Genomic DNA, 26144 nt, shown 5'->3' with positions numbered 1-26144 from the left:
TACAACAAGAAGAGCAAACGCTCGATCGAGTCACTTTCGCAGTTCTGAATATTATATGAGGCATCAGATGGACAGGAAGAAATTGCTATTCACAACACAATACAGATGTAAATAATTTGATGTAAAGAATAATCCTATAAAGTTTGAATCAAATCCGATGAATAGTTTCAGAGATATGATATTTCAATTTTTTTCCTTCAAGACATACCTGTGACCTTGAAAAAGGTCAAAGGTCACCAAAGCAGATGTCAAAGTGTAGAGGTCACTGGGAGTCACGTTCACATAAAATTTGAGCCCGGTCACTTTTATAGTTTCCGAGAAAAGCCCAACGTTAAGTTGTGTGTTGCCGAACAGAAAAGGCTAGTTATCTCCCTTGTTTTTCTGATAACGTTCGTAAAAGGCTACAGATGTAAATACTTTGATGTAAAGAATAATCCTACAAAGTTTCAATCACATCCGATGAACTTTGTCAAAGATATAAAATGTCTAATTTTTCCTTTGACGCTGACCTGTGACCTTGAAAAAGGTCAAAGGTCAACGAAACCATCGTTAAAGTGTAGAGGTCATTGGAGGTCACGACTAAACAAAATATGAGCCCGATCGCTTTGATAGTTTCCGAGAAAAGTCCAACGTTAAGGTGGTGTCTACGGACGCCCGGCCGGCCGGCCGGACAGACTAACACTGACCGATTACATAGAGTCACTTTTTCTCAAGTGACTCAAAAACAGTAAACTTAAACAAGAAGAGCAAACGCTCGATCGAGTCACTTTCGCAGTTCTGAATATTATATGAGGCATCAGATGGACAGGAAGAAATTGCTATTCACAACACAATGAGTCACGTTCACATAAAATTTGAGCCCGGTCACTTTTATAGTTTCCGAGAAAAGCCCAACGTTAAGTTGTGTGTTGCCGAACAGAAAAGGCTAGTTATTTCCCTTGTTTTTCTGATAACGTTCGTAAAAGGCTACAGATGTAAATACTTTGATGTAAAGAATAATCCTACAAAGTTTCAATCACATCCGATGAACTTTGTCAAAGATATAAAATGTCTAATTTTTCCTTTGACGCTGACCTGTGACCTTGAAAAAGGTCAAAGGTCAACGAAACCATCGTTAAAGTGTAGAGGTCATTGGAGGTCACGACTAAACAAAATATGAGCCCGATCGCTTTGATAGTTTCCGAGAAAAGTCCAACGTTAAGGTGGTGTCTACGGCCGGCCGGCCGGACAGACTAACACTGACCGATTACATAGAGTCACTTTTTCTCAAGTGACTCAAAAACAGTAAACTTAAATAAAATCACAGCTTGGTAACCACATCCCAGTCAACCACAACAAACAAAGCCCTTCACTTTACATATCCTATCATCCTTATACCCTCACCACGTATGATCCACTCACATCACACTCCCAGACACAGACACAGACAAACTCTGTATGCATCTTGTGTCTCAACCTTCCAGCTAATTACAGTACTTCATGCTACCATGCTTACACACTGGACAATTTTAAATACTTTCTGCAGGACGGCAAATGTGCAGCTGAATGATTTAGGTGAAATTTCTCAAATTCATTTCATTTCATTTTCATGACTTTATTGCCCAATCACTGAGGAATTCGGGTCGCTTCCTTCCAGTGGAAAGCTAGCAGCAATAAGTCGCGCTGCCCAAGTGTGTGCGTGTGTAGGTCAATTCAGCCACCTGCACTTATGGCAGAATGACCGAGGTCTTTTACATGACACAGGGGTGGAACCTGGATACCGTCTCTGAGTCTGCACATAAAGTTGACCCCAGTGCGTCCCGGCTCGGATTTAAATCCGTGACCCAAGGATCACAAGTCCAGTGCTCTATCCACTGAGCTACCAGGCGCCCCACTGAGCTACCAGGCGCCCCACTGAGCTACCAGGCGCTGGGGCGCCCCACTGAGCTACCAGGCGCTGGGGCGCCCCACTGAGCTACCAGGCGCCCCACTGAGCTACCAGGCGCCCCAGCTACGTCTGCAGCTTAGCTATGTTGCAGCTGCCCTAGCCTCACCTTGCGTTGTGCATTCGTTGTTGGTGCCGGCCAGCGGGACCACGCCCTTGTCCACCTTGATGCCGGGGATGATGTTCTTCTCCTTGAGGATGTCCACGAAGAGCTTGCCGTTGCTGTCCTTCTGGTACAGCGTCTCGTGAAACAGGATCACGCCCGAGATGTTGTCTGCCAGGGATTTGTCGGTGGTGAAGAGCACCTCGCGGTATTGCCGTCTGTTCTCCTCGGTGTTCTCCACTCCAATGCCCTGCAGGCGCTTGCCCATGGAGCCTGCGACACGTATAATCAAAGTCAGACATTCTTCTACATCAGGTGTTAGCCCATGGAGCCTGCGATATGGATAATCAAAGTCAGACATTCTTCTACATCAGGTGTTAGCCCATGGAGCCTGCGATATGGATAATCAAAGTCAGACATTCTTCTACATCAGGTGTTAGCCCATGGAGCCTGCGATATGGATAATCAAAGTCAGACATTCTTCTACATCAGGTGTTAGCCCATGGAGCCTGCGATATATATGGATAATCAAAGCCCATGGAGCCTGTGATATGGATAATCAAAGTCAGACATTCTTTTACATCAGGTGTAAGCCCAAGGAGCCTGCGATATGGATAATCAAAGTCAGACATTCTTCTACATCAGGTGTTAGCCCATGGAGCCTGCGATATGGATAATCAAAGTCAGACATTCTTCTACATCAGGTGTTAGCCCATGGAGCCTGCGATATGGATAATCAAAGTCAGACATTCTTCTACATCAGTTGTTAGCCCATGGAGCCTGCGATATTGATAATCAAAGTCAGACATTCTTCTACATCAGGTGTTAGCCCATGGAGCCTGCGATATGGATAATCAAAGTCAGACATTCTTCTACATCAGGTGTTAGCCCATGGAGCCTGCGATATGGATAATCAAAGCCCATGGAGCCTGTGATATGGATAATCAAAGTCAGACATTCTTTTAAATCAGGTGTAAGCCCATGGAGCCTGCGATATGGATAATCAAAGTCAGACATTCTTCTACATCACCTCAGTTGTTATGTTCACAATCAAAAGTTTTGTGAATTCTAAAAACTGAACTTGGATAGTCTACTTTTACTTAGTAAATACTTCCGTATGACGAGTCTCAAATCAGAACTTGAGTGGTCAACTTTTCCTGTCAGAAAATGTGCTATACCATTTGAGAAGAACCCAATCTTTTTCAGCAAAGAAACCTGCATGAGCTCTGGCAAGATTTTCCTGAAGCATCTGTTACCATCAATCGTGTTTTTGTGCATCACACAACATTCACTCCTGACATCAAAAGCTTATCTGCAACGCACATCTCATAATTTGCTAGTCAATATTGAAAAGAATAAAACATGTCGAACACATTTCAGGACCTACCATTGTAAATGTTGAACAGAATGAAGCATGTCAAACACTTAACCCCTTCACTGCCCACCCCGTATGTAATACGTGGTCATTTTCGGTTTGTCCTACGCCCATAACCGTATCTCATACGTGGGATTTGTGTCAACAACATTTCAGGACATTTCTGAAAACTAAATGGGAGGTAACCACTGTCCAAGTACTTGTAGGGGTTCTAAACACAGTTCTTTCCCATAGACCGTTCGGATAATGCTGTTATACTGTGGCAGTGAAGGGGTTAAATTAAATGTTTTTAACAGTCTGATTGCATGTATATTTCTTCAAACAACTTAACGTCAGTTTACATCCCACACAACTACAAAAAACTGCATCTCTTCTCATCTCCCACTAAGGTACAAAGCCGTGGGAAGAGAGAAACTCACCGACAGACTCATCAGCGGCGAGGATCCCCTTGCCAGGAGCTACGATGGCCCGGGCAATGTCGATCAGCTCCTTCTCCTGCTCCTTGGTGAGGTACGGGGCAAACTCAGGCATGTTGGCTGAAACATCACCAAGGGACTCGTCATAACCATAGACCAAATAGCCTGGACTGCCAACTCGTCACGTGACCCCACGAGGTTACGACGCTCGACTTTCAGGGGCGCTTAGCGTCCGGTTTGAAAGGCCAGCGATTCAAAGACAGTGAAAAGAAAGCACGCTCCAGTTATTTGTGACAATGGGAGGTGACAATAAACTAGATTTTCCAAAACTCCAAACTAAACTTAACAAAACTCATCGAAAAACATGTTCCATATGCACTGAGAGAGAGCTAGTTGGCGGTCCAGGATAAATGGTCAATGTCATAACCAAGTGGCGCAAGATTGGAGTACAATACAGTGGGACCCTCCCCTTAAGATCCCCAGATTAGGACTCCCTCTCTTTCAAGATAATGTTTTCTCAGATTGTATGTACATTAGTCATTACATCTGCAAATTCACTGCACTTTCAAGACTCCCTCCTTTTTAAAACATGACTCAGATTTTAGGTCTTAAAAGGGAGGTTCCACTGTACAGTACTAGATGTGATGAGGTCACCCTTGAGACTAACCAAAAGCATCCACACTGCAGGAAACCTCTTGCGTCAGGCAGACTTTGATTAGTTTAGTAGACCCTGGGGAACGAGGAAATGTGTCCTTTATTAAGAAGTGTCCTCCCCTCAGAGAGATACCACTTTAACATGGAGGTACTGCTTGACAATGATCAAATAACTACGGGATATAAGAGCTGTCAACACAGACAAAATAGTAAGCACGGAATAAGTCTCCACACTCCTTAAACAAGTCGCGTAAGGCGAAATAACATTTAGTCAAGCTGTCGAACTCACAGAATGAAACTGAACACACTGCTTTTTTAAACCAAGACCACATACTCGTAGTTTCGTCAGTCCACCGCTCGTGGCAAAGGCAGTGAAATCGACAAGCCATGCAGAATAGTGCGGTAGTGGTCGCGCTAAGCAGAATAACACGCTTTTCTGTATGTCTATTCTTTTTAGCTTACCGAGTTTGTTTTTAATCCAAACATATCATATCTATATGTTTTTGGAATCAGGGACCGACAAAGAATAAGATGAAATTGTTTTTAAATCGATTTAGAAAAATTTATTTTAATAATAATTTTCATATTTTTCATTTTCAGAGCTTGTTTGTAATCCAAATATAACATATGTATGTTTTTGGAATCAGAAAATGACGAAGAATAAGATTTTGGATCGTTTAATAAAAAAATAATTTTAATTTCAAGTTTCCGATTTTTAATGACCAAAGTCATCAATTAGTTTTTAAGCCACCAAGCTGAAATGCAATACCAAAGTCCGGCCTTCGTCGACGATTGCTTGGCCAAAATTTCAATCAATTTTATTGAAAAATAAGGGTGTGACAGTGCCGCCTCAACTTTTACAAAAAGCCGGATATGACGTCATCAAAGGTATTTATCGAAAAAATGAAAAAAACGTCAGGGGATATCATTCCCAGGAACTCATGTTAAATTTCATAAAGATCGGTCCAGTAGTTTAGTCTGAATCGCTCTACACACACACACGCACAGACAGACACACACACACACATACACCATGACCCTCGTCTCGATTTCCCCCTCTATGTTAAACATTTAGTCAAAACTTGACTAAATGTAAAAAAAAGAGGCATTGAATAATATACTTGGATACATGTGCACTTCACAAACTAAAAGAGAAAAGGTCAGTCTCACAAACTGAACAAGAACAGGTCAGTCTATGTCTCGAAAAGGTCAGCCCTCAACTTACATACTGAATACCACAACTAACTAAGAAAGCCTGGCAGCCGGTACACTCCTTGCTGTTAGAAAAAGCTGAGTTCCTTGAACATGACATAGCATATACAGATATCATCAGCATAACACTAACATGATCTTTCACTGCCTAGTCAGCATGATGCAAGAAAAATCGAAGGTGTAAATACAATATAACAGGTCCACTTCAAATGTTTTCATGTCTCCTTATTAAAATATATAATTTCTTCATATCAAAACATGTCTTAAATTAATTAAGTCATCTGTATGAAAGATAAATCTGCTGAGCTGTTTTGTATACACTGGTAATGTGTGGTAAAATATAACTTGGAAAAATTAATGAACTGGAAAAGTTAATGAACTGCCTCATAGTTATATATCCAAATAGAGAACTGATATGATCTGCATGCAGTGCACGATTCTCTCTCCCTCTGTGTGTGTGTGTGGTTACAGAATAGGTAGTACTATTACTAAGACTAAGAGGGCTTTATGCAAGGTCTGCTAGTTTCTGTCTTCGGATAGCTTGGTCTAGCTGGGACAAATGAAGGTCAAGGCCAATCCTACATCAGTAAGCATTATCATGCTTCCCATGTGATATCTAATTTCTTTGGTACAGCAGAACACCGCAGAACTAACGTGGTAAGAGCATACTGCCAAAAGATTAGAAAACTTTAACTATTTTAAAACACACGCCAAGCTATATATTTTAGTCAGAACAAAGAGGAATTTGTAGTCTCAAATGTGACAGAATTAACTAATCCAAGCAGCAACTGATGAAATGAATAACATTCCCTCGACAGACGCTCGATCAATATGGTAGCCTGCGTAGTGTCTGTGGGTACGAACAATTATCGCTCAACACTCACAAAAAGAACGCCCGGTGTTATGAGCTTCAAAAGGGATTGTCGCTGAGATTCCTGCACGGTGTTTGCACTTTCACGTCTCAGCACCGGCACAATCGGCCTTCAGTACGATGGGAAAGGTCGCCGACAACCGAGGGTATAAACTGAGCAAAACCGACCTGCCACATCTCCTATATCCCTTCCGACTTTACCAAGCGTTATTTACTTCCTCTATCTCCATGTTTCAGTGAAATGGTCGAGCCCGTACCGACACAAAATCAAAGAAAAGATTCTACTCACACTAGTGGCACTCAGAGGACGTCTGCACAAAACAAGATCCACAGAGGTAAGAGCGAGAAGGAGGCTCCTGCCGACGTCATTCACCTTCACCTTCACCTTGACCGTCGGTGTCAAGAACGTTCAAGTTGAAGGGGCTCGTCAGCGGTTTACTACGCTAGGGCCCCAAAGGGGGGGGTATCATCACGATCACGGGAAGGGAAATTTTAGCTTTCACGATCACAGTTACCTTGATTTTTGTTTTCACGATCACAAACACCTTGACGAATAGAAGATCATAGAGTGATACAGCTGTGAAAAATGTACGTTGAAAATAACATGCTTTGCAATAATGCCCATCACGATCACGAAAACAAATGACGATCACGATCACAAGACTTGATTTTTTTTGTCATCACGGATCACGGCCAAAGTCCCATCACGATCACAGAAATGGAAATTTCGGCAATCACGGTCACAGAAAGGTCAAAAAACGCCAATCACGATCACGATTTTAAACCCTTTGGGGCCCTCTACGCTGTTTTGGAGTGCTGACTCGGTCACCCCGTCATCACGTGTATTATTTGGCACCCGATTGAATTTTCTTCTTCTTCTGATTTTACATAAGGAAATCTAAACAAAGACGAAAGGTGAAAGACAAAACACGGACCAACACAGCCCATTAGAACTTCGACGAGGTCACAAAACCGAAAGTAGGCTCAAATTTGACCCAGAGGCAAATGTTATCGGTTTTTATTTTGTCTTAAATTACTGAAGTTAAATGCAGGGTGAAAAATACGTAATGTGTGTATATATATGTCTCTAATAGGTTATAGTGATATGTGAGGACATACGGCGAGTACGGTATACTACTCACTGGGGGCCAGTAACATGTAGGGCCTAACAGAACACCACAGTGTTGTCCGTCTGGAATAGACGGATCGAGGAGGCGTAAATAAATCGAGAAATTATTTACTTTTGTATGCTCAATTTGTAATCGTTGACTACGATTGTCTTTCCTCGATTTGGCTTAGACGCATTTGTTTCATACAAGACGCTGCTTCTGCCGCCAGGCTGTCAGTTCAAGTGCTCGCAACTATAACAAGAAAATTGGTTGATAAAAATCAACATGGCCGAAGCAATGTTTTCAAAAAAGAAGCGGTATTGTACGGGCACATGTTGAATTTGGGTTACATGTGTTGCAGAGTATTTGAAAATCCGTAGGCATAAAAACATGCAAAGAAGAGTGATAGGTCCCTGTCACTGCGAACATAGTCAAGTGGGTAAATTGATTACTTATGTTTCACACTAGTTTTGCTGTTAGAGAGACGAGACGGCCGTTTGGCGGTCATGGGTTGTAGGTTTTGCAACTGGAAGTAGAGCCAGGCGCATGGTGCATGTTCTTGTGATCGTTTTGATGAAAGCGTCACGAAGAGGGTGTTACAAATACAGTCAAACACGCTTAAGCCGAACTCGCCCGGGGAATAAAAAATCGTTTCGCTTATCCGAGTTTTTGCATATACAAGTTCGGATAAGCCAAACCTTTCCCGAAAAATTATCGTGCAGTTCGGCTTAAGCGAGTTTTTTTTCAGGATAAGTTGTAAAATCCCTTGGAATCTCTCTGTCTCTCTCTCTGTCTCTGTCTCTGTCTCTCTCTCTCTCTCTCTCTCTCTCTACCGCAACACGATGCCCTAGCCGTGGTAAAGCGTCCGCCCAGTGAGCGGGAGGTTGTGGGTTCGGAACCCCGGCCGGGTGATACCTAAGACTTTAAAATTGGCAATCTAGTGGCTGCTCCGCCTGACCTCTGGCATTATGGAGTGAGTGCTAGGATTGGTTGGTCCGGTGTCAGAATAATGTGACTGGGTGAAACATGAAGCCTGTGCTGCGACTTGTGTGTGGCGCACGTTAAATGTCAAAGCAGCACCGCGCGGCCCTGATATAACCGGCCTTTGTGGTGGACTGGGCGTTAAGCAAACAAACAAACAAACAAACAAAATCTTTCTTTCTCTCTCTGTGCGTGGTGTGTGTGCCTGTGTGTGTGTGTGTGTGTGTGTGTGTGTGTGTGTGTGTGTGTGTGTGTGTGCGGTGTGTGTGTGTGTGTGTATGTGTGTGTGTGTGTGTGTGTTTAAATGAATAAGATCAAAACAGTGACAAGTTAAAAGTGCTTTCTTCAGTTGGGTTTTTTTAATACCTCAAAGCCAACTGTAAAAATAAAGGGTGAAAACAGTGACACATCTCAGAAACAAAACCAAGATTCCACAAGCAACTACGCTTTTGTTAAATGGATTCCAAGTAAATCATAATAAATGTAATGTTTAATGAAACCCTCCCCATTAAAGAAAGAACAGAAACAAAATTAGACAAGTTGTCTCTGTGGTCATAAATCAAGATCAAATTTCCGAACACATAGATTGTAGGCAAATGTTTTGTTTCGCTGCATGTTTATTGTGGTTTGATCTTCACCACTGACTCGTTCAAAATGAACACATACATCATTCCTCATGTAGATTTGCTCTTCACAAAGATCTCTTCTTTCGATTGGAAAAATAGGTTTGTATGAGAGCCACTCGTTTTTGAACACTGCAACAGTTGTTTGGAACATGCTGGCAGCTGCAAGGATTTCAACGTCACGGTCGGACGGCCAAGAGTAAGGTCTGAGGGCACACCGCGTCATCAGTTTCCCGGCATATTCAAAAACAGGTGACGTGCTCGTAGGATAATGATAGCGTTGACGAAATATTTTTATCTTCCTGACGTGTTTTTCGTGTTTAGAGTTTGGCTTATCTGTCAAAATCACGTTTGAGATATCCGTGTTTGAGTTAGCTATTTTTTCACAGAGTTTGGCTTATCCGAATTAAAAATAGTCTTACAAAGAGGGGGGTCTGGCTGGGAATTGGTTTTGGTTCCAGATATCCGAGTGTTTCGTTTAGGCGAGTGCGGCTGTACAATGTAAATTTTGTTTTTGATGTTTGGTCTTCGTTGTGGTGGTTGTAAGATTGTGATGTGTTTAACCAACGAGATACAATGCTATTTGGGACATGTTAATAATTGGTTGCCGGTATGGACGATATTCTGTGCTGTTACGGTTTGACTGAGATTGTTGGCAGGGGTGAACAAAAGTGTGACCGACTCAGCGCAGAGATGATCGAAGAGATTGTTTCGTAGAGTTCTAAGGCATTGCAGACAAAGCAACTGCAAGAAAGTCAGGTTTTAGCAGTGTGAAAATCCGCTGAAAACGGTCTTATATCCCTTCCGTTAACATGGCTTCGTCCGGCCGTACATGGATGACACTGACCCTGAGCTGACCCTGAGCTGACCCTGAGGCACTGAAAAGGTTTCCCCGGAAAACTTCTCTCGAAGAACAAAATGGGTTCGGTGGATTTGTCAGTCTGTCACATGTTGAAGGGCCCCCATACGGGTTGAAAGAGATAAGCTATAGCTACTGTCGTGTTTTTTTGCAAACCTAGTGCACTACCGTTCTCACGAGATAAGTTACTTCTGTTTTGTTCCGGTTTTTTTCCAATTGACACCATGTATGACAGATGAAACAGAAAAGCCTGTTGTGAAAATGCACAAATTAGGAGGAAAAAACGAAAAAAAACCAAAAGTAATTGATCTCATGAGAACGGCAAACAACGACACATGTTCACCGCCCTCAGCTAATTGAAGAAAGAGGGGTCGAGGACGACCCCTCAATAAATAGTAGAGCATAGTGCAATTTTATGTTGGCATCTTCTCCACTAAAAGCTATAACCCAAAGAGTGAAGACCAAAGTGCTTTACCCCACTTCTGACCCGAATCAGCCCCCTCCTGCTAGGTACACGTGCACTCAAGTTAACCTCTGCTTTGACCTGTGTGCCAGGAGTCGGATGGGAGAGAGAGAGAGAGAGCGAGACACACACACACACATAGACAGAGACAGACGTAGAAAGACAGAAGCGGAGAGACTCAGAGGGAGACACAGACAAAGACATACATACAGAGAGAGAGAGAGAGAGAGAGAGAGAGAGAGAGAGAGAGAGAGAGAGAGAGAGAGAGAGAGAGAGAGAGAGAGAGAGAAAACTGTAACTGATCTCGTGAGAACGGTAACAAAACGAGACATGTCAGTTCTCCGAACGCATTGCAATAGATGACCGCTCCTGCGGCCATCAATATTAAGAGGTCACTGACCCCCAATCCACCCGGCCAGCTGCATAATGTCATTCTGAGTTTGTTGTGTTTCACTATTTCTGGTGAAGATTAGCTGCTGTATCTATGTTTTCAACCATGCAACCCGGCCCAACCCCCCCCCCCCCCCCCCCCCACCACCCGTCACCGTGGGCAGCCTTCTATGAGTTATAATGTTGGCAGCGGTGCGGATGGGGGTAAAACATCGCTTGATCGGGGGGGATTGATCGGGTGTAACCGCCTCGTTACAGCTGTAGCACGACGACCTCATAAGGTCGCTCAATGTCAAAGCAATGTGTACAGCATCTTCAGTCTCATGGCTTCACTTGTCCACCCAGCGGCTACGACACCAAACGACCGGTTCATCAGTGTCAGAGAAATGACATGTCTCTGCCCGAGGTAACCTGAATGACGTGCATCAAATGTTGACTGCACAACTTTCTGATCGTCCAAACTGTATAATTATGACCTACCGGTGCAGCTCGCACTTCACCGAGTCCTTTAAGACGGTGACATTCAGTTTGGATCGAGACTGAGAGCAACAGGTCTGATTCAGGCGTTTGAAATCTTGAAGCAGGGCAATTCAATGACTAAACGACAGCCGAAATGCTCACATGTTTTCATGCCAGGCGAAATGAATAGATCTACCTGTAGGCCTACATGCATCGCCGAGCAACAAAAGCGTCTATCTGCATGGTACTGAACCAGCGAACCGTGCGCAGCAGTCAATCAGTGCAGATGAACACGCCTACTGCCGCACGTGGGGTCGGGGGGGGGGGGGGGGGGGGGTTGAACGCAATAAAAAGAGAGAACGGGGGGGGGGGGGGGGAGTATTCTTACAACTGAAACGAGAGACAGAGAGAGACGGGGGATCTCGATCAATGTGAATTATATTTAATACGATATATGTGTCTTCTTATGCTGAAAGGAGCGAGAGATAGACGTACAAGGAGATACAATACGTAGAGTAGATGCGCACGCACACACACACACACACACACACACACACACACACACACACACACACACACACACACACACACACACACACACACACACAAGCGCGTGTGCCGGAGCAGCTAGTAGTGACGGAAGTTTCAGTCTCCTCTTGCGTTTTCCGGCCACCTTCATTCAGCTTTCTCACAGACTGACCCGGGCCGAGCAAACCTTGGAGATGAACCCCCTTATGTCACCACACACCTGACTCAATCATTCATTCCCCGGGCCAAGGTCACACTTTCAGGCCATGACCCTTTCTCACAGACTGACCCGAGCAAACCTTGGAGAGGAACCCCCTTATGCATTAGTCACCACACACCTGACTCAACCATTCATTCCCCGGGCTAAGGTCACACTTTCAGGCCATGACCCTTTCTCGACAATCAGTGGCAGACACACAGAGTGGGATCACTTATAATATATACATACTACATCATATGGTCTGCCCTATACATGTACTACATCATAATTATGGTCTGTCCTATACATGTACTACATCATATGGTCTGTCCTATACATGTACTACATCATATGGTCTGTCCTATACATGTACTACATCATATGGTCTGTCCTATACAGGTATCACAATGAAAAGAATTAACGACGTGTGCCTGTGTTTTAATCAGAGAAGGTCAGTCAGTCAGACCAGAAAAGTGGAAAGGCCGGTGTAACACGAGAAAATTACTCCCACGAGATTTTTACTCCGGAGTAAACATTTCGTACGAAAAAGTTACTCCCTTTACGAAAAAAGCACTCCCCCATTGCACGAGAAAATTACTCCCCAAGACAGGTGAGTTCCGAGTAAACATTTCGTACAAAAATGTTACTCCCCTGACGAATAAATAACGAATAAATTACTTCACCCCAACACGAGCAATTTAACTTCCCATGCCAGGTGTACGAAATTGTTACTCCCTTGTACCCTGTTAGTCTTGGTGGTGGAAGGGGTGGAGGGAGGGTAGCGCGACATTCGTGTGCGCGAGATCACTTATTGGCATTATCCCTTCGCCCGCATCCCATTTTTGCGTACGAGATTTTTACTGGAAGTAAACAAAATGGGGAGTAAAAATTTCGTGGAGGGAGTAATTTTTTCGTGCCTTGGGGAGTTCTTTTCTCGTACGAAAAGTGTACTCGGAGTAAATTTTTCGTGGAGTAAAAATTTCGTGTTACACCGTTATCAGAAGACTGCCCGACTGATATGGTATTAATTAGTACAGCGTTCTTGACCTAAATAAGACGAAAAACAGAAATGGGTGACCAATATAGTGCTAGTTTTGAAGGCTGATGCACTTTTACTGTACGATCGACAAAAGGCATTGACCACATGAAAGACAACGCAGATACCCAACATCATGCACGACTGATGAGATATCAAATCATATTACTGACGAAATATCGACGACGAACGGAAAGCGATCTTAATTATTCAAGGTTACATGAAATTCAAAACAAGGCAATTAGAACCTTCTTTTTTTGGAGGGGGGGGGGGGGGCGTGGCAATTCAGATCTGAAGCTGAAAACTAAATTCAATAGTTTGGTCATTAAGTTGCCTTTAAAATCGAATGTTCACAAACATTAAAAAATGATTGCATTGTATTCTTTATCCATTCGCGAATCCACAAATATATAGATATCTATGTTTACTCTTATATGTGCTCAGAATTAAAGAACAAGAAGGGCAAAGCCCATACGACTCACATGCTTGACCTTGACCTTTACATGACCTTGACCTTCAGGGTCAAGGTCAAATAACTAAACCTAGCAATGACATCATACACTAAGAACTGCTTTACACATTTTTCCTACCAAAATACATGTGACCTTGACCCAAGGTCAAGGTCATCCAAGGTCATGCAACACAAAGCTGTTAATTCAAGACATAGGAAGTACAATGGTGCTTATTGGCTCTTTCTACCATGAGATATGGTCACTTTTAGTGGTTCACTACCTTATTTTGGTCACATTTCATAAGGGTCAAAGTGACCTTGACCTTGATCATATGTGACCAAATGTGTCTCATGATGAAAGCATAACATGTGCCCCACATAATTTTTTAAGTTTGAAACAGTTATCTTCCATAGTTCAGGGTCAAGGTCACTTCAAAATATGTATACAATCCAACTTTGAAGAGCTCCTGTGACCTTGACCTTGGAGCAAGGTAAACCAAACTGGTATCAAAAGATGGGGCTTACTTTGCCCTATATATCATATATAGGTGAGGTATTGAATCTCAAAAACTTCAGAGAAAATGGGAAAAATGTGAAAAATAGCTGTTTTTTAGGCAACATTTATGGCCCCTGCGACCTTGACCTTGAAGCAAGGTCAAGATGCTATGTATGTTTTTGGGGGCCTTGTCATCATACACCATCTTGCCAAATTTGGTACTGATAGACTGAATAGTGTCCAAGAAATATCCAACGTTAAAGTTTTCCGGACGGACGTCCGGACGTCCGGACGGACGGACGGACGGACGGACGACTCGGGTGAGTACATAGACTCACTTTTGCTTCGCATGTGAGTCAAAAAATGATTGCATGGTATTCTTTATCCATTCGCGAATCCACAAATATATAGATATCTATGTTTACTCTTATATGTGCTCAGAATGAAAGACAAGAAGGGCAAAGCCCATACGACTCACATGCTTTACACATTTTTCCTACCAAAATACATGTGACCTTGACCCAAGGTCAAGGTCATCCAAGGTCATGCAACACAAAGCTGTTAATTCAAGACATAGGAAGTACAATGGTGCTTATTGGCTCTTTCTACCATGAGATATGGTCACTTTTAGTGGTTCACTACCTTATTTTGGTCACATTTCATAAGGGTCAAATGACCTTGACCTTGATCATATGTGACCAAATGTGTCTCATGATGAAAGCATAACATGTGCCCCACATAATTTTTAAGTTTGAAACAGTTATCTTCCATAGTTCAGGGTCAAGGTCACTTCAAAATATGTATACAATCCAACTTTGAAGAGCTCCTGTGACCTTGACCTTGAAGCAAGGTAAACCAAACTGGTATCAAAAGATGGGACTCACTTTGCCCTATATATCATATATAGGTGAGGTATTGAATCTCAAAAACTTCAGAGAAAATGTGAAAAATGTGAAAAATAGCTGTTTTTTAGGCAACATTTATGGCCCCTGCGACCTTGACCTTGAAGCAAGGTCAAGATGCTATGTATGTTTTTTGGGGCCTTATCATCATACACCATCTTGCCAAATTTGGTACTGATAGACTGAATAGTGTCCAAGAAATATCCAACGTTAAAGTTTTCCGGACGGCCGGACGGCCGGCCGGCCGGCCGGACGACGGACGACTCGGGTGAGTACATAGACTCACTTTTGCTTCGCATGTGAGTCAAAAAACGATTCATATGCAAATTAGGTCTTATGTTGGCATGCTTCGCCGAGACCAGCTCGACCCGTCTAGGTTTACGAGTTGTGGCTAGCCAAGTTTCAGTAGTCTTGACGATGACTGATCCCAGGTTGTCAATGTCGATCTTTCACTCTGAAGGCCGACATTATTGACTAAATATTTGAATATATCGCTTGACGCTTGACAAGAGCATTTCGATGTCATCAAATGCAGGCTCACAAAACTGCGTTGAAGCGAAGAGAAACTCAGTAAGCGTAAAGTTAAAGACATGATGACGTCGTCAGCCTGAAAAATCAATAAAATACCCACATTTTGACGAACCACCAGCAGCGATGGGATGAGGAGTAGCCAGAGCCCAAGACATCTTCAAAGTTGGTTTTGAACACCGTTTAAACAAAACAAAAAATAGTATCTTAATCAGCAAAAACGTAGAGACTGGTTGCTATAGTACTCCCAGATGACAGGTCAACAGGCTAAGTGAACTGGTGTAGTAGTCAGCTGTAGCAGAATGAGCGCACCTTGGTTTTGAGGACACCGGCCCTTGATAAGGCCAATATCAATATGTTGTAGCTCGGTCCGCGTGAGTGTGCGTGGCATCTGCGTGTGTAACACATGTGTACATAAGTTAGACTTGAACCGGCTGGGACATATATGGACAGTGTTGCTGACCGACTTAGTGTTACTGATTTACGCACCGATGAGAAGTGCTAACTATTTTGTCCATGGTCGGGGTTTTTATAGGATTGGATTTTTAGTTGGTTTTTTGGTGTGTTTTTTTAACAAATTGTCGAAGTACTAACCGTTAGTAACGCGAGAGCTTTTTAATATCTACGGAATAATGCCGCATGTGTTCGAGAGTGCGACTACTCGCGACCTTGTGTCTGTGATGATAATTATGCACGCATTCGTTCGATCGTCTGTTTGTCCGTACGTCGCCCTGCGCGCTAGAGAGAGAGAGAGAGAGAGAGAGGGGGGGGGTGTGTGCTATGAATAAGCTTTTAACAGTAATTCATTGCAGTGCACGAATACAAATATCACATGGAACAAAAAAAGAAAAGAAACGAAAGAAAGAAAAGCAAAGAATTGGCGCCATTCAGAGTGACTGACACGAAGTTAAAGAATTCGGACAGTCAGCTGTTTAATATACAGCCGCTTTTACTGTTTGCGGCCTTTGACGTAAATACAATACATGCCAATTTTATTTATCTCATCGGAACGCATAAAAAGTGTTTGTATCATGTTTGAATTTGACGATCTACATCATTGAGCAAAGTTTACTCTTTGATGCTGTATATTAAAGTTTCGTTGGTTTCTACTGAGAGATAACACTGAAGTGACTATCTTGAAACCACAGCATGTCTGAATTCTTTTCCCATCCTATTCTAACGTCGGGGGGAGGGGGGGGGGGTAGGTCAGTGGCCATAGTTGACAAAGTGACCCAAAGCACAGCAGTATACCAAGCAACAGCCATGGGCAGCAACATAGTTTGTACGGCGGCCAGCACGCCGTGGATGGTGGCACGCCTATTTTTTTTCCACCGCAGGAATAACACCCAATTTGTTCCCCCGCAAGACGAACAACATGGTAGGTGTCTCCAAATTAATGCCTTAAAATAGTAGATAACCAGACTTTCTAGTATTGAAGTTTATATCATACTGTTCAGTACTTTATTTTGCATTGGATCAGCTAGTTGTCTTACCATTTACACTCTCGTGTACTACATAAGAGAAGAAATGTCATCAAGACAAGTCAGAAATACTGTCTCCCACGTTAAAAATGTTGAAATAACACAAAGCACGGTCAACAGAAGGGCTTAAATCTTTTTGCTGGTCAAAGTCAAACTACTTGTGGATACTGCTCTTCATTTTTAAGTTTAAGCTTACCTTAGTTTAGACTCACGATCGGTTCAAAGATCAACAGTGAAATTTGACGGGGTAAGATCCCCCGCAGCTTATCTGGTGTCTGCGGGGGACCTTACCCACTGAGAATCGAGTACCGCAAAATAACGCTAGATTAGAGCAGCTTATCCACGATGTTGGTGCCCAAAAACGCGCATACAAGGCTGCAAGGTATCGAAGATTAAACTGTGAGTATTAAAATAGTGCTTTAAATGGTAGTTCTAGGTTAATTTGTACGAAATTGAGACCTCTCTGTATAATTTTCACGGACTTCGGCAGAAAATCGAACGCCACTGTTCACGAGTACACAACACGACATAAGTTACATATTATACATCTAGCCTAGGCAATTCTGCTTCAGAATATCTATACTTAATAATGTGATTTGCCACAACGTACCCTCACAGGGCAATTCCTTTGCGAGATAACAATTTTGCTTCCGCGTGCGGGGGAACGAATTGGGTGTTGTTCCTGCGGTGGACGAAACTAAGCGTGCCACCATCCACGGCGTGATGACTCTGAGACCAAAGGTAGGGCAGGGCGGATGGTGGCGAGAGAGGTCAAGGCGGGACGGGGAATGTTTACAGTGCCGTGTGCTGTGCTGTGAGCAGTGCCCGCCAATGTTTAGCTCAGGCACCGTCGCGGCAGTTTATCTAGTTCTATGCAGGAAAATGCAGCGCGCTATTCTGGCCATCTTGCTAACTGTCGTCCTCATCTCTAAGGCAGACTGATACCAAGAAGTGTAAGTTACACCCGCCTTCAGGCTCAGGCATTTCAAACGCTCGACTCAAGACTATATACATTGTATATAGGATGATGAGCCGCGGAGACAGCACCATCACTTTTCACATGGGACGGGGAAAATGTTATGCACATCAGTGGGTGCATGTTGTCAAAAGACATACTGTATCGATCCCTACAACGTGGATTGTTATGCTGTTACCTAGCAACCCGTCTCAGACCTCATAACAAAATTGTTTAAATTCCGAAAAGTTCTCACATAAAGTTCTCACAGGCTAAATCACAAAGAGAGCGACAGCTTCAGAACCAGCTGAGAGGAGAGAAATGTACTTTTTCATATAATTATGTATCCCCCCCCCCCCCCCCCATACTTATACATATATGTGTGTATACATATATATGTCACACACACACACACACACACACACACACACACACACACACACACACACACACACACACACACACACACTAATGTCAATGGATCGAAAGTAAAAATGTGAAAATAGCGGTTTAGAGGCACGTTAAACAAGGTCATTTGTTTGTCCTCTCCCGGCCACATGCAGTCATTGTGACTTTAAGATATGTGCGAGTCAATCAATATCAGTTCGAGGTGTGTTACAGCAGTAAACATGTTGTTTTCAGCAAAGGCGTAGGCCGACTTTTGTGTGCAGTAAGTTGCTATCGAAACTGTATTGGCACATTGTTGACCTTGTGGACTGAAAGTTAAAAAGGAAAAAAAAGTGTTATGGATATATATTATACATGGCTGAATGGTACAGAATAAAACTTCGGACACCACCAGAAATGGAACCTCTTCAATAAAGGACCCTTAATATGGACCACCTCCTGTTAACGTTAAGACAAAACGACGACACAAGAGCAGCGCTCAGAAACAATTTTGATTTGACAGTTACCACCCCGTATATTCAAAGCTAAACCGAGCGTACGCCGCCGTACCGCCATGCGATTGTTGGCTAGGGTGTGTTGATGTTGTATTGTTTCCAACGCGCGAAGGCAATTTTATTCCGATCCAGCCGCTGCGGCGGTGCGCTTCCACACACTTTTGACTGCTTCATTTCTTTTTGAATGTTTGCACATTACAGACCGTTTTGAACGGTGATATTTCACATATCAACGCAGGACACACTAATGAACCTAATAGTTTGGCTTGTCAGTCCATTTATCGACAAAGAGGCGTATAGGATGGGATGAAAGTGGGCGAATGTGCTTGAGGGAGAACATAGGGGAAAGGCTCCTAATATGGACCGGCTCCTAATATGGACCACCTCCTGTTCTGACAAACTAACGGCGATAGAGCGCTCAAAACAATTGCGCTCAAACAGCAGACGACAGAAGGGAGGTAAGCTCAAAGTACTGTTTATAGTTATGTTGGGCAAAAACAGGGATTGATGAGAAGAAATGAACTGTGAAACATCATAGAGAGGGGAGAAAAAAAAAAGAAGAAAAAAAGCCGACCTACCGACCCTATTTTTTCCACCCTATGTTACCGTAAACAGACCTTTTTTTGTGGCCTAAAACAACAATGCAAATCAAAAGTGCAGATCTGCCCCAGATGTGGCTCTAAGGGCCACGACGGCGCGGCATGCACCAAGGCCAAACATTGCGTAAACTGCAAGGGCGAGCATTCCGCCGCTTATCTTGGATGCCCGGAAATGAGACTGAGACTGCAGGCCAATAAGATCAGGTCGGCAGCATACATACCATATTCTGAGGCCCTGGATCGGGCGCGGCGCGAGCTCGCCAAACAACCAAATAAAACAGCGACTGCCCCAGCGGACATGAAGGACTCCTTCTGGCGTCCCCCTCCGCAACCGATCCGGCGGACCTCAACCCCCCGGTCCGGGTACTCTTTGGCTGTCCAGAGACCCCCTCTGGGTGGCCAAGTAAATAAAATACAAGAAATCCAAAACAAAATGACCGAACATGACAATACACACCTTCCAGTTCATGCGGACAGTTCTGCTGCAACCACTAAGCATCAAAAAACTTCGCAAAGTCCAAATCCTGGCCCCCAGGCGCCCTGTAAGTCTCAGACGGCTCGAGCAGAGGCGTCGCTTCATGGCCTCCCTCCTACGCAAAGCCCAGAACAGGAAGGAGGACTTGAAAGAAGAGCAGCTCTTCGTCACAGTTTTACTCTTATTGCAACGTTCAGTCAATTCAGAATGTGACGCAAACCTGATTGACTAGTTTCTGAGTTTCTGTCCATAGACAACAGCACAGAGCTGACCACACAAAAACTCTGCTACAGGAAGAGAGCTAAGACTGTAATTGTTACATTTTAGCAGTGGTTTTTCTCTCCCTCTCTCTCTCTCTCTCTCTCTCTCTCTCTCTCTCTCTCTCTCTCTCTCTCTCTCTCTCTCTCTCTCTCTCTCTCTCTCTCTCTCTCTCTCTCTCTCTCAGTCTCACACTCTCCCTCGATATATATATCTCTCTCTCTCTCACACACACACCACTCTCTCAATGACAGCAATCTTATTATTATTAATTTATTTCATCATGAGCAGACACTCAGAACTGAGGTGGAAAATTCGATTCAATCGACAAACTTGCGAAAAAAACTTCGCAAGCCACATGCGTAATTAGCTTCTGTTCTCGGCTATATAAAACAAAAAAAACAAACGGACCCTTGAGATTGTACAGCCTTTTGACCGTCACTTTAGTGTTGGGATATGAACGAGGTTGGCAGTTGAACTTGAAGCCGAGGATTGCTTTGTCTCGCCCAACAATATTCAACAATGTTGCACTGCCATTCGTTCTGTCATGTTTGAACGGCGTAGTATGGCTTACATTAATGATCATGATATGATATGATATGATATGTTGACAGACTGGTACTTAGGCTGTTGAGCCTTTGTCTGATCTTTTGATCAGTTGCTATCCTAGCCTAACTTTGAGCTAGGTAACCTACACGATCTTTTGACCGTGGCCTATTCTATCATGAATGTAAAGTACATTATCAGAGTCTTTACAATTTCCTCCACCCGATGCAGATAGATCTGTCATATTGTCCACAGGCAGGTACATCATACACTGAGGAGCCGGCTTTCAATTCAACATTAGAAGAACTACACTATGTACAACAATTGAGAAAGAAATGAATCGTCCTCCTGTCCACAGACATCGGGAAGGCTTCCAGTCAAACGATGGATACAAAAATGTCAGTATTACCTCCATCTTTGGATTTGCTGCCTCTGGCTCCGCCTCCGCCTCCGCCTCCGCCGCCTCCGCCTCCGCCGCCGCCGCCTCCGCCTCCTCCCCCACCATCGGCATCGCCGCCCTTCCCTCCGAAACCGCAACAACCGGACATGATGCTGCGGTTGACGGGGACGAAGGGAAGCAACTCTCATTTTCATGAAAGACAACCCCCTGATATATCATAGTTGTCGCGCGCCATGGAATTCGAACATTTTGAGAACTGACTGCATTTTCTTTGGGACTTATCACAGTGAGCGGGAGTTATTAAACTTTAACAAGCGCACGGGTAATTTGTTTTACTGGGCCAATCAATGTTTCACAAGCACAAGAGTAACTCAGCGATGCTTTATATACTGCCTTCACTTGCTTAAGAAGGAAACTCAGTGACGGTCTGCAAGAACAAGAGGCGAAGCCTTCAAGGCTCACGTAAGAAATCGACAAACAGTAACACAAACTCAATCACTTCGTCACACATACACACACACACACACACACACACACACACACACAGTAAGCGGCATAGGTGACACTGTGCAAGAAAGCGAGACACTAGATCTAGATCTGAATGGCCGATTTCGAAGAAAAAACTAGTCTCGGCCCGCTCGGCAAAATTACAATGACCGAGACTTTCAGTAATTCCTTCGCGTGACGTCTAACCCTCTTACGTCATAATGTGACGTCTTCAAATGTTGTGACGTCTTCAAATGTTTCTACCACAGACACATACATACGCACGCACGCACGCACGCACAGACAGACAAAAGTTAGCATCGGCATCGCATATAGGCTACACTTATAGTCAGTCGGCTGAGGACCGTTTTGGTTACTTTTTGGCGTCACGTTAGCAAACACATTTTTCTGATAGATTTTAACACCACAACACTAAATCTAAAGTTTTGGGGCAATATTCCAAACCAACGGTGAGAAAAACGTTGGTTTGTGTGTATGTTTTCCTTCTTTGGCGTTACTATTCTTGTTTTGAGGGTTGGGTTCATAAAACGGACATAAAACTTAAACCGCTTGACAGAAATTCTATAACTGTAAATCATTCGAAAGGGAAGGCATTCATGTACACGTTTGTGCCACTTAAAATGACGTCATAATCTGTTTATTTTTGTGAACTTGACAAGAAGAGCGGGGTAGTAGTTGCGCTGAGAAGGATAGCACGCTTTTCTGTCCCTCTCTTCGTTTTAACTTTCTGAGCGTGTTTTTAATCCAAACATATCATATCTATATGTTTTTGGAATCAGGAACCAACAAGAAATAAGATGAAAGTGTTTTTAAATTGATTACGAAAATTTAATTTTGATAATAATTTTTATATTTTTAATTTTTAGAGCTTGTTCTTAATCCAAATATAACATATTTATATGTTTTTGGAATCAGCAAATGATGGAGAATACGATGAACGTAAATTTGGATCGTTTTATAAAAAATATATATTTTTACAATTTTCAGATTTTTAATGACCAAAGTCATTGATTAATTTTTAAGCCACCAAGCTGAAATGCAATACCGAAGTCTGGGCTTTGTTGAAGATTACTTGACCAAAATTTCAACCAATTTAATTGAAAAATGAGAGTGTAACAGTGCCGCCTCAACTTTCACGAAAAGCCGGATATGACGTCATCAAATACATTTATCAAAAAAAAAGAAAAAAACGTCTGGGGATATCATTTCCAGGAACTCTCATGTCAAATTTCATAAAGATCGGTCCAGTAGTTTAGTCTGAATCGCTCTACACACACACACAGACACACACACACACACACGCACATACACCACGACCCTCGTCTCGATTCCCTCCTCTACGTTAAAACATTTAGTCAAAACTTGACTGAATGTAAAAAGGAGGAATAATTGCAATCACACACACACACACACACACACACACACACACACACTTACACACACACACATACACACACACACGCACGCACGCATACACACACACACACGCGCGCGCGCGCACGCACGCACGCACGCGCACACACACACACACACACACACACACACACACACACAAAGACACATACACAAACATACCGACAAAATGACAGACATACACACAGTGAGACAAACCGACACGGAAACACCCACACATGCACGCACGCACTTATGTACGCGAACAAAGTCGTAGAGATGCTTATAGAGAAACACTTACGCAACCAAAAAAAACACGCACACAAACACACAGACAAACTTCATTCTTGGTAGAGAAATGCATTTCTTACTGTGTTGCTTTCTCTTTAAGTGCACCTACCTCGCAGAGAGAGAGAGAGAGAGAGAGAGAGAGAGAGAGAGAGAGAGAGAGAGAGAGAGAGAGAGAGAGAGACACACACACACACACACACACACAGACAGAGACACAGAGAGAAAGAGAGAGATAGACAGACTGATAGACAGACAGAGGGAGAGACAAACATACGAACACACAGACAGACATAGACAAACACACAAACAAAGACACACAGACAGACTTCACTATTGTATGTGCAAGTAATTTTGTTAAACCACACGTTACGTTCACTACTGAACGTGTAACCATGCAAAACGTTACTATCTCTTTATGTGTGTTTACTTGCATTGTAATCCTGGGGGGGGGGGGGGGGGTATAAATGTATGTAACGCGCAATACATGCCTTTTAACTTACTAGAATTGGAATTGTCATTTAAAGACTAGCATAAGAGTGTGACACGTGGTTCATTCGTTATTACCTTATTACAAAAAGAAAAAGATAACGGCACTGACGCTACCGGAAATAGAATTTATCAGTGAAATTCTACCATCAATTTAGTAATCGATGCGATGTAAAATTATCCTAAAACTGTGGTATGATCACGACATCGTTTAGCATTTAGGATCAAATGGTGCCAATGTGTCCACAATGCACTAATCACAGACAACAGTTATACGCTTTACGTACATGTAACTCTCCAACTGACATTGTCTGCCACTTGAAACAAATGACTTTCGAAGGAAAATTAACTCCTATATATAAATATTATGTATGATTTTTAATAATTACTTGCACTTTTTGAAAATAAAGCTTTTTCTACGATAAGGTGTTTACCTCCTAAATGTATAAGTCATCCGGTAGAAAAACCGGAAGTATCGTGTACTAAGCATATGTATATGTTTAAAAAGTTAATTGTGTTAATGTAGAACATCTTGCCTATGTATATGTTTAGGTTTTGAATACTTTAGGGGAAAAGCATAGCCATTATTCAGTCATCTTTAACTAACACCCCTAATCTCAGGGCCCATTTTGTTAGTGGGGGTAGGGTTTCAATCAGTCAAAAATCACTTTCATTCAATATTGTCTGCCATTTCAAATACATACACGTAATTGCACAATTTCTTGAATTTTAAGATGCTTTAACTGACTATACCAAGAAAACCTGCACTTTTTGTAGAATTAGTTTTTTTTCCATGATTTATGTTTAAAAATGTCAATTCTTACGACAAAAAATGCTAACAGTTGCCTCACCAGACGACACGTACCTACGACGTGAATCGTGTCTGCCAATTAAAATGCATATATTTTGAAATAAGGGGAATCATAACATATTTCACTGTGAAGTGTCTCACTCTAATATCTTCTGGGTTCATGGTGTATTTGGTTAAGTGAATTGCAGATAAGGTTTTTTGAAAATGACAGCTATACATATATTTTATTAAAACTGAAACTGGTGGAGTGAAAAACAGACCTGTTTTGAAGAAGTCGTACTAAAATCATTTATGGCCTTGAACTTCACAGTTTGCGTGTTATCTTTTAAAGAAAACCCGTTTTCATCACTAACAATGACCTAATTTACACATACATATCGGTCGGTCATAGTCGCGTTTTTATTAGAGAGGTAGTGTACAAAATGTCGTTTTGTACGTTTAAATTACATGTCCATTATTTTAGTCATATATCAATCAATAAGTAAATGCGCATACTTTTATTAAACGTTACTTTCACTTTAAGATCGCTTCTAACATTTAGTATAATTTCTGACAAATGCACGCTATGTAATAAATTGATAATATTATGGACGCCATGTGGTAAAACCGGAAGTTGAATTATTTTGCGATAGCAAAATCCTTTTACAATGATCACTTTCCTTTTATATTGAGCTGATCTTTAACGTTATGGGTAAAAATCTAACATATTGAACCAAATTATCCTTTTTCAAGCCTGTGTATGTGTAAACTCTTTTTTGCTTCGACCCGGTTCGGTTTTCGGAGTTGATTCAGAATCATCCATTTTTTTATCTTTTATGACTGTTGTTTTCCTCGGTAAATTAACAATTGTTGATGTAAAATAATTCTAGCTGTGAGAATAAACAATTTTCAAGATGTTTTTGATTGCGGTTTCAACCAGGCGTTCAGTTAGCTATACATATCGATTGAGAAAATGGCATTTCCTGTTTTGTCGTCCGCATGTTATACAGATGTTGTTAAAAATAAAACTGTGTATACGAATTAGGCATTTTACTTGCTGTCTGATGGCAACAATCTTTAGCTTTCGTTTAAGGTATAATTTGCTTATATCCGTATGCAGTCAAGCGGTACATGACGTTTTTTTGTAACCTACCCCCTGCGTCATGGCTGCATTTTTGCAGAATATGGGTCATGTTACAAAAACGCTTCTCATTCTTAGGTGGTTGGGTTTAGCCATTTGTCGTTTACCGAACTGTGGCTGCAAATAAAACGAACTTTCCAAAAAACATAATATCTAATGTGACCACCAAAAGTAACCCTCCCACTATAGCCAGCCAGGTGACTATTACGTGAGCCAAAAAATCAGTCTTTCTCTCTCTCTCTCTCTCTCTCTCTCTCTCTCTCTCTCTCTCTCTCTCTCTCTCTCTCTCTCTCTCTCTCTCTCTCTCTCTCCCTCTCTCTCCCCCCCTCCCTATTACAACCT

General features: G+C 42.5%; 1 protein-coding gene across 1 annotated transcript in view; it reads right to left on the bottom strand.

Moving 5' to 3' along the window:
• The window catches only part of LOC138977013 (fructose-bisphosphate aldolase-like), a 29784-nt gene extending 8417 nt beyond the window's left edge, over window positions 1-21367 (bottom strand). Inside the window, exons 1-4 of the mRNA XM_070349904.1 lie at window positions 21205-21367; window positions 4486-4548; window positions 3822-3938; window positions 2034-2300 (exon numbers count right to left, since the gene is read on the bottom strand). Of these exons, the coding sequence (XP_070206005.1) occupies window positions 2034-2300; window positions 3822-3938; window positions 4486-4548; window positions 21205-21343 (586 nt within the window). The 5' untranslated portion in view covers window positions 21344-21367. The remainder of the gene's footprint in view (window positions 1-2033; window positions 2301-3821; window positions 3939-4485; window positions 4549-21204) is intronic.
• Window positions 21368-26144: the final 4777 nt, after the last annotated feature.

The sequence above is a fragment of the Littorina saxatilis genome, linkage group LG9 (assembly GCF_037325665.1).
Source record: "Littorina saxatilis isolate snail1 linkage group LG9, US_GU_Lsax_2.0, whole genome shotgun sequence".
Classification (NCBI taxonomy): Eukaryota; Metazoa; Mollusca; class Gastropoda; order Littorinimorpha; family Littorinidae; genus Littorina; species Littorina saxatilis.
Note: the sequence above shows the minus strand (reverse complement) of the source record. Positions and strands in the feature narration are given on the sequence as shown.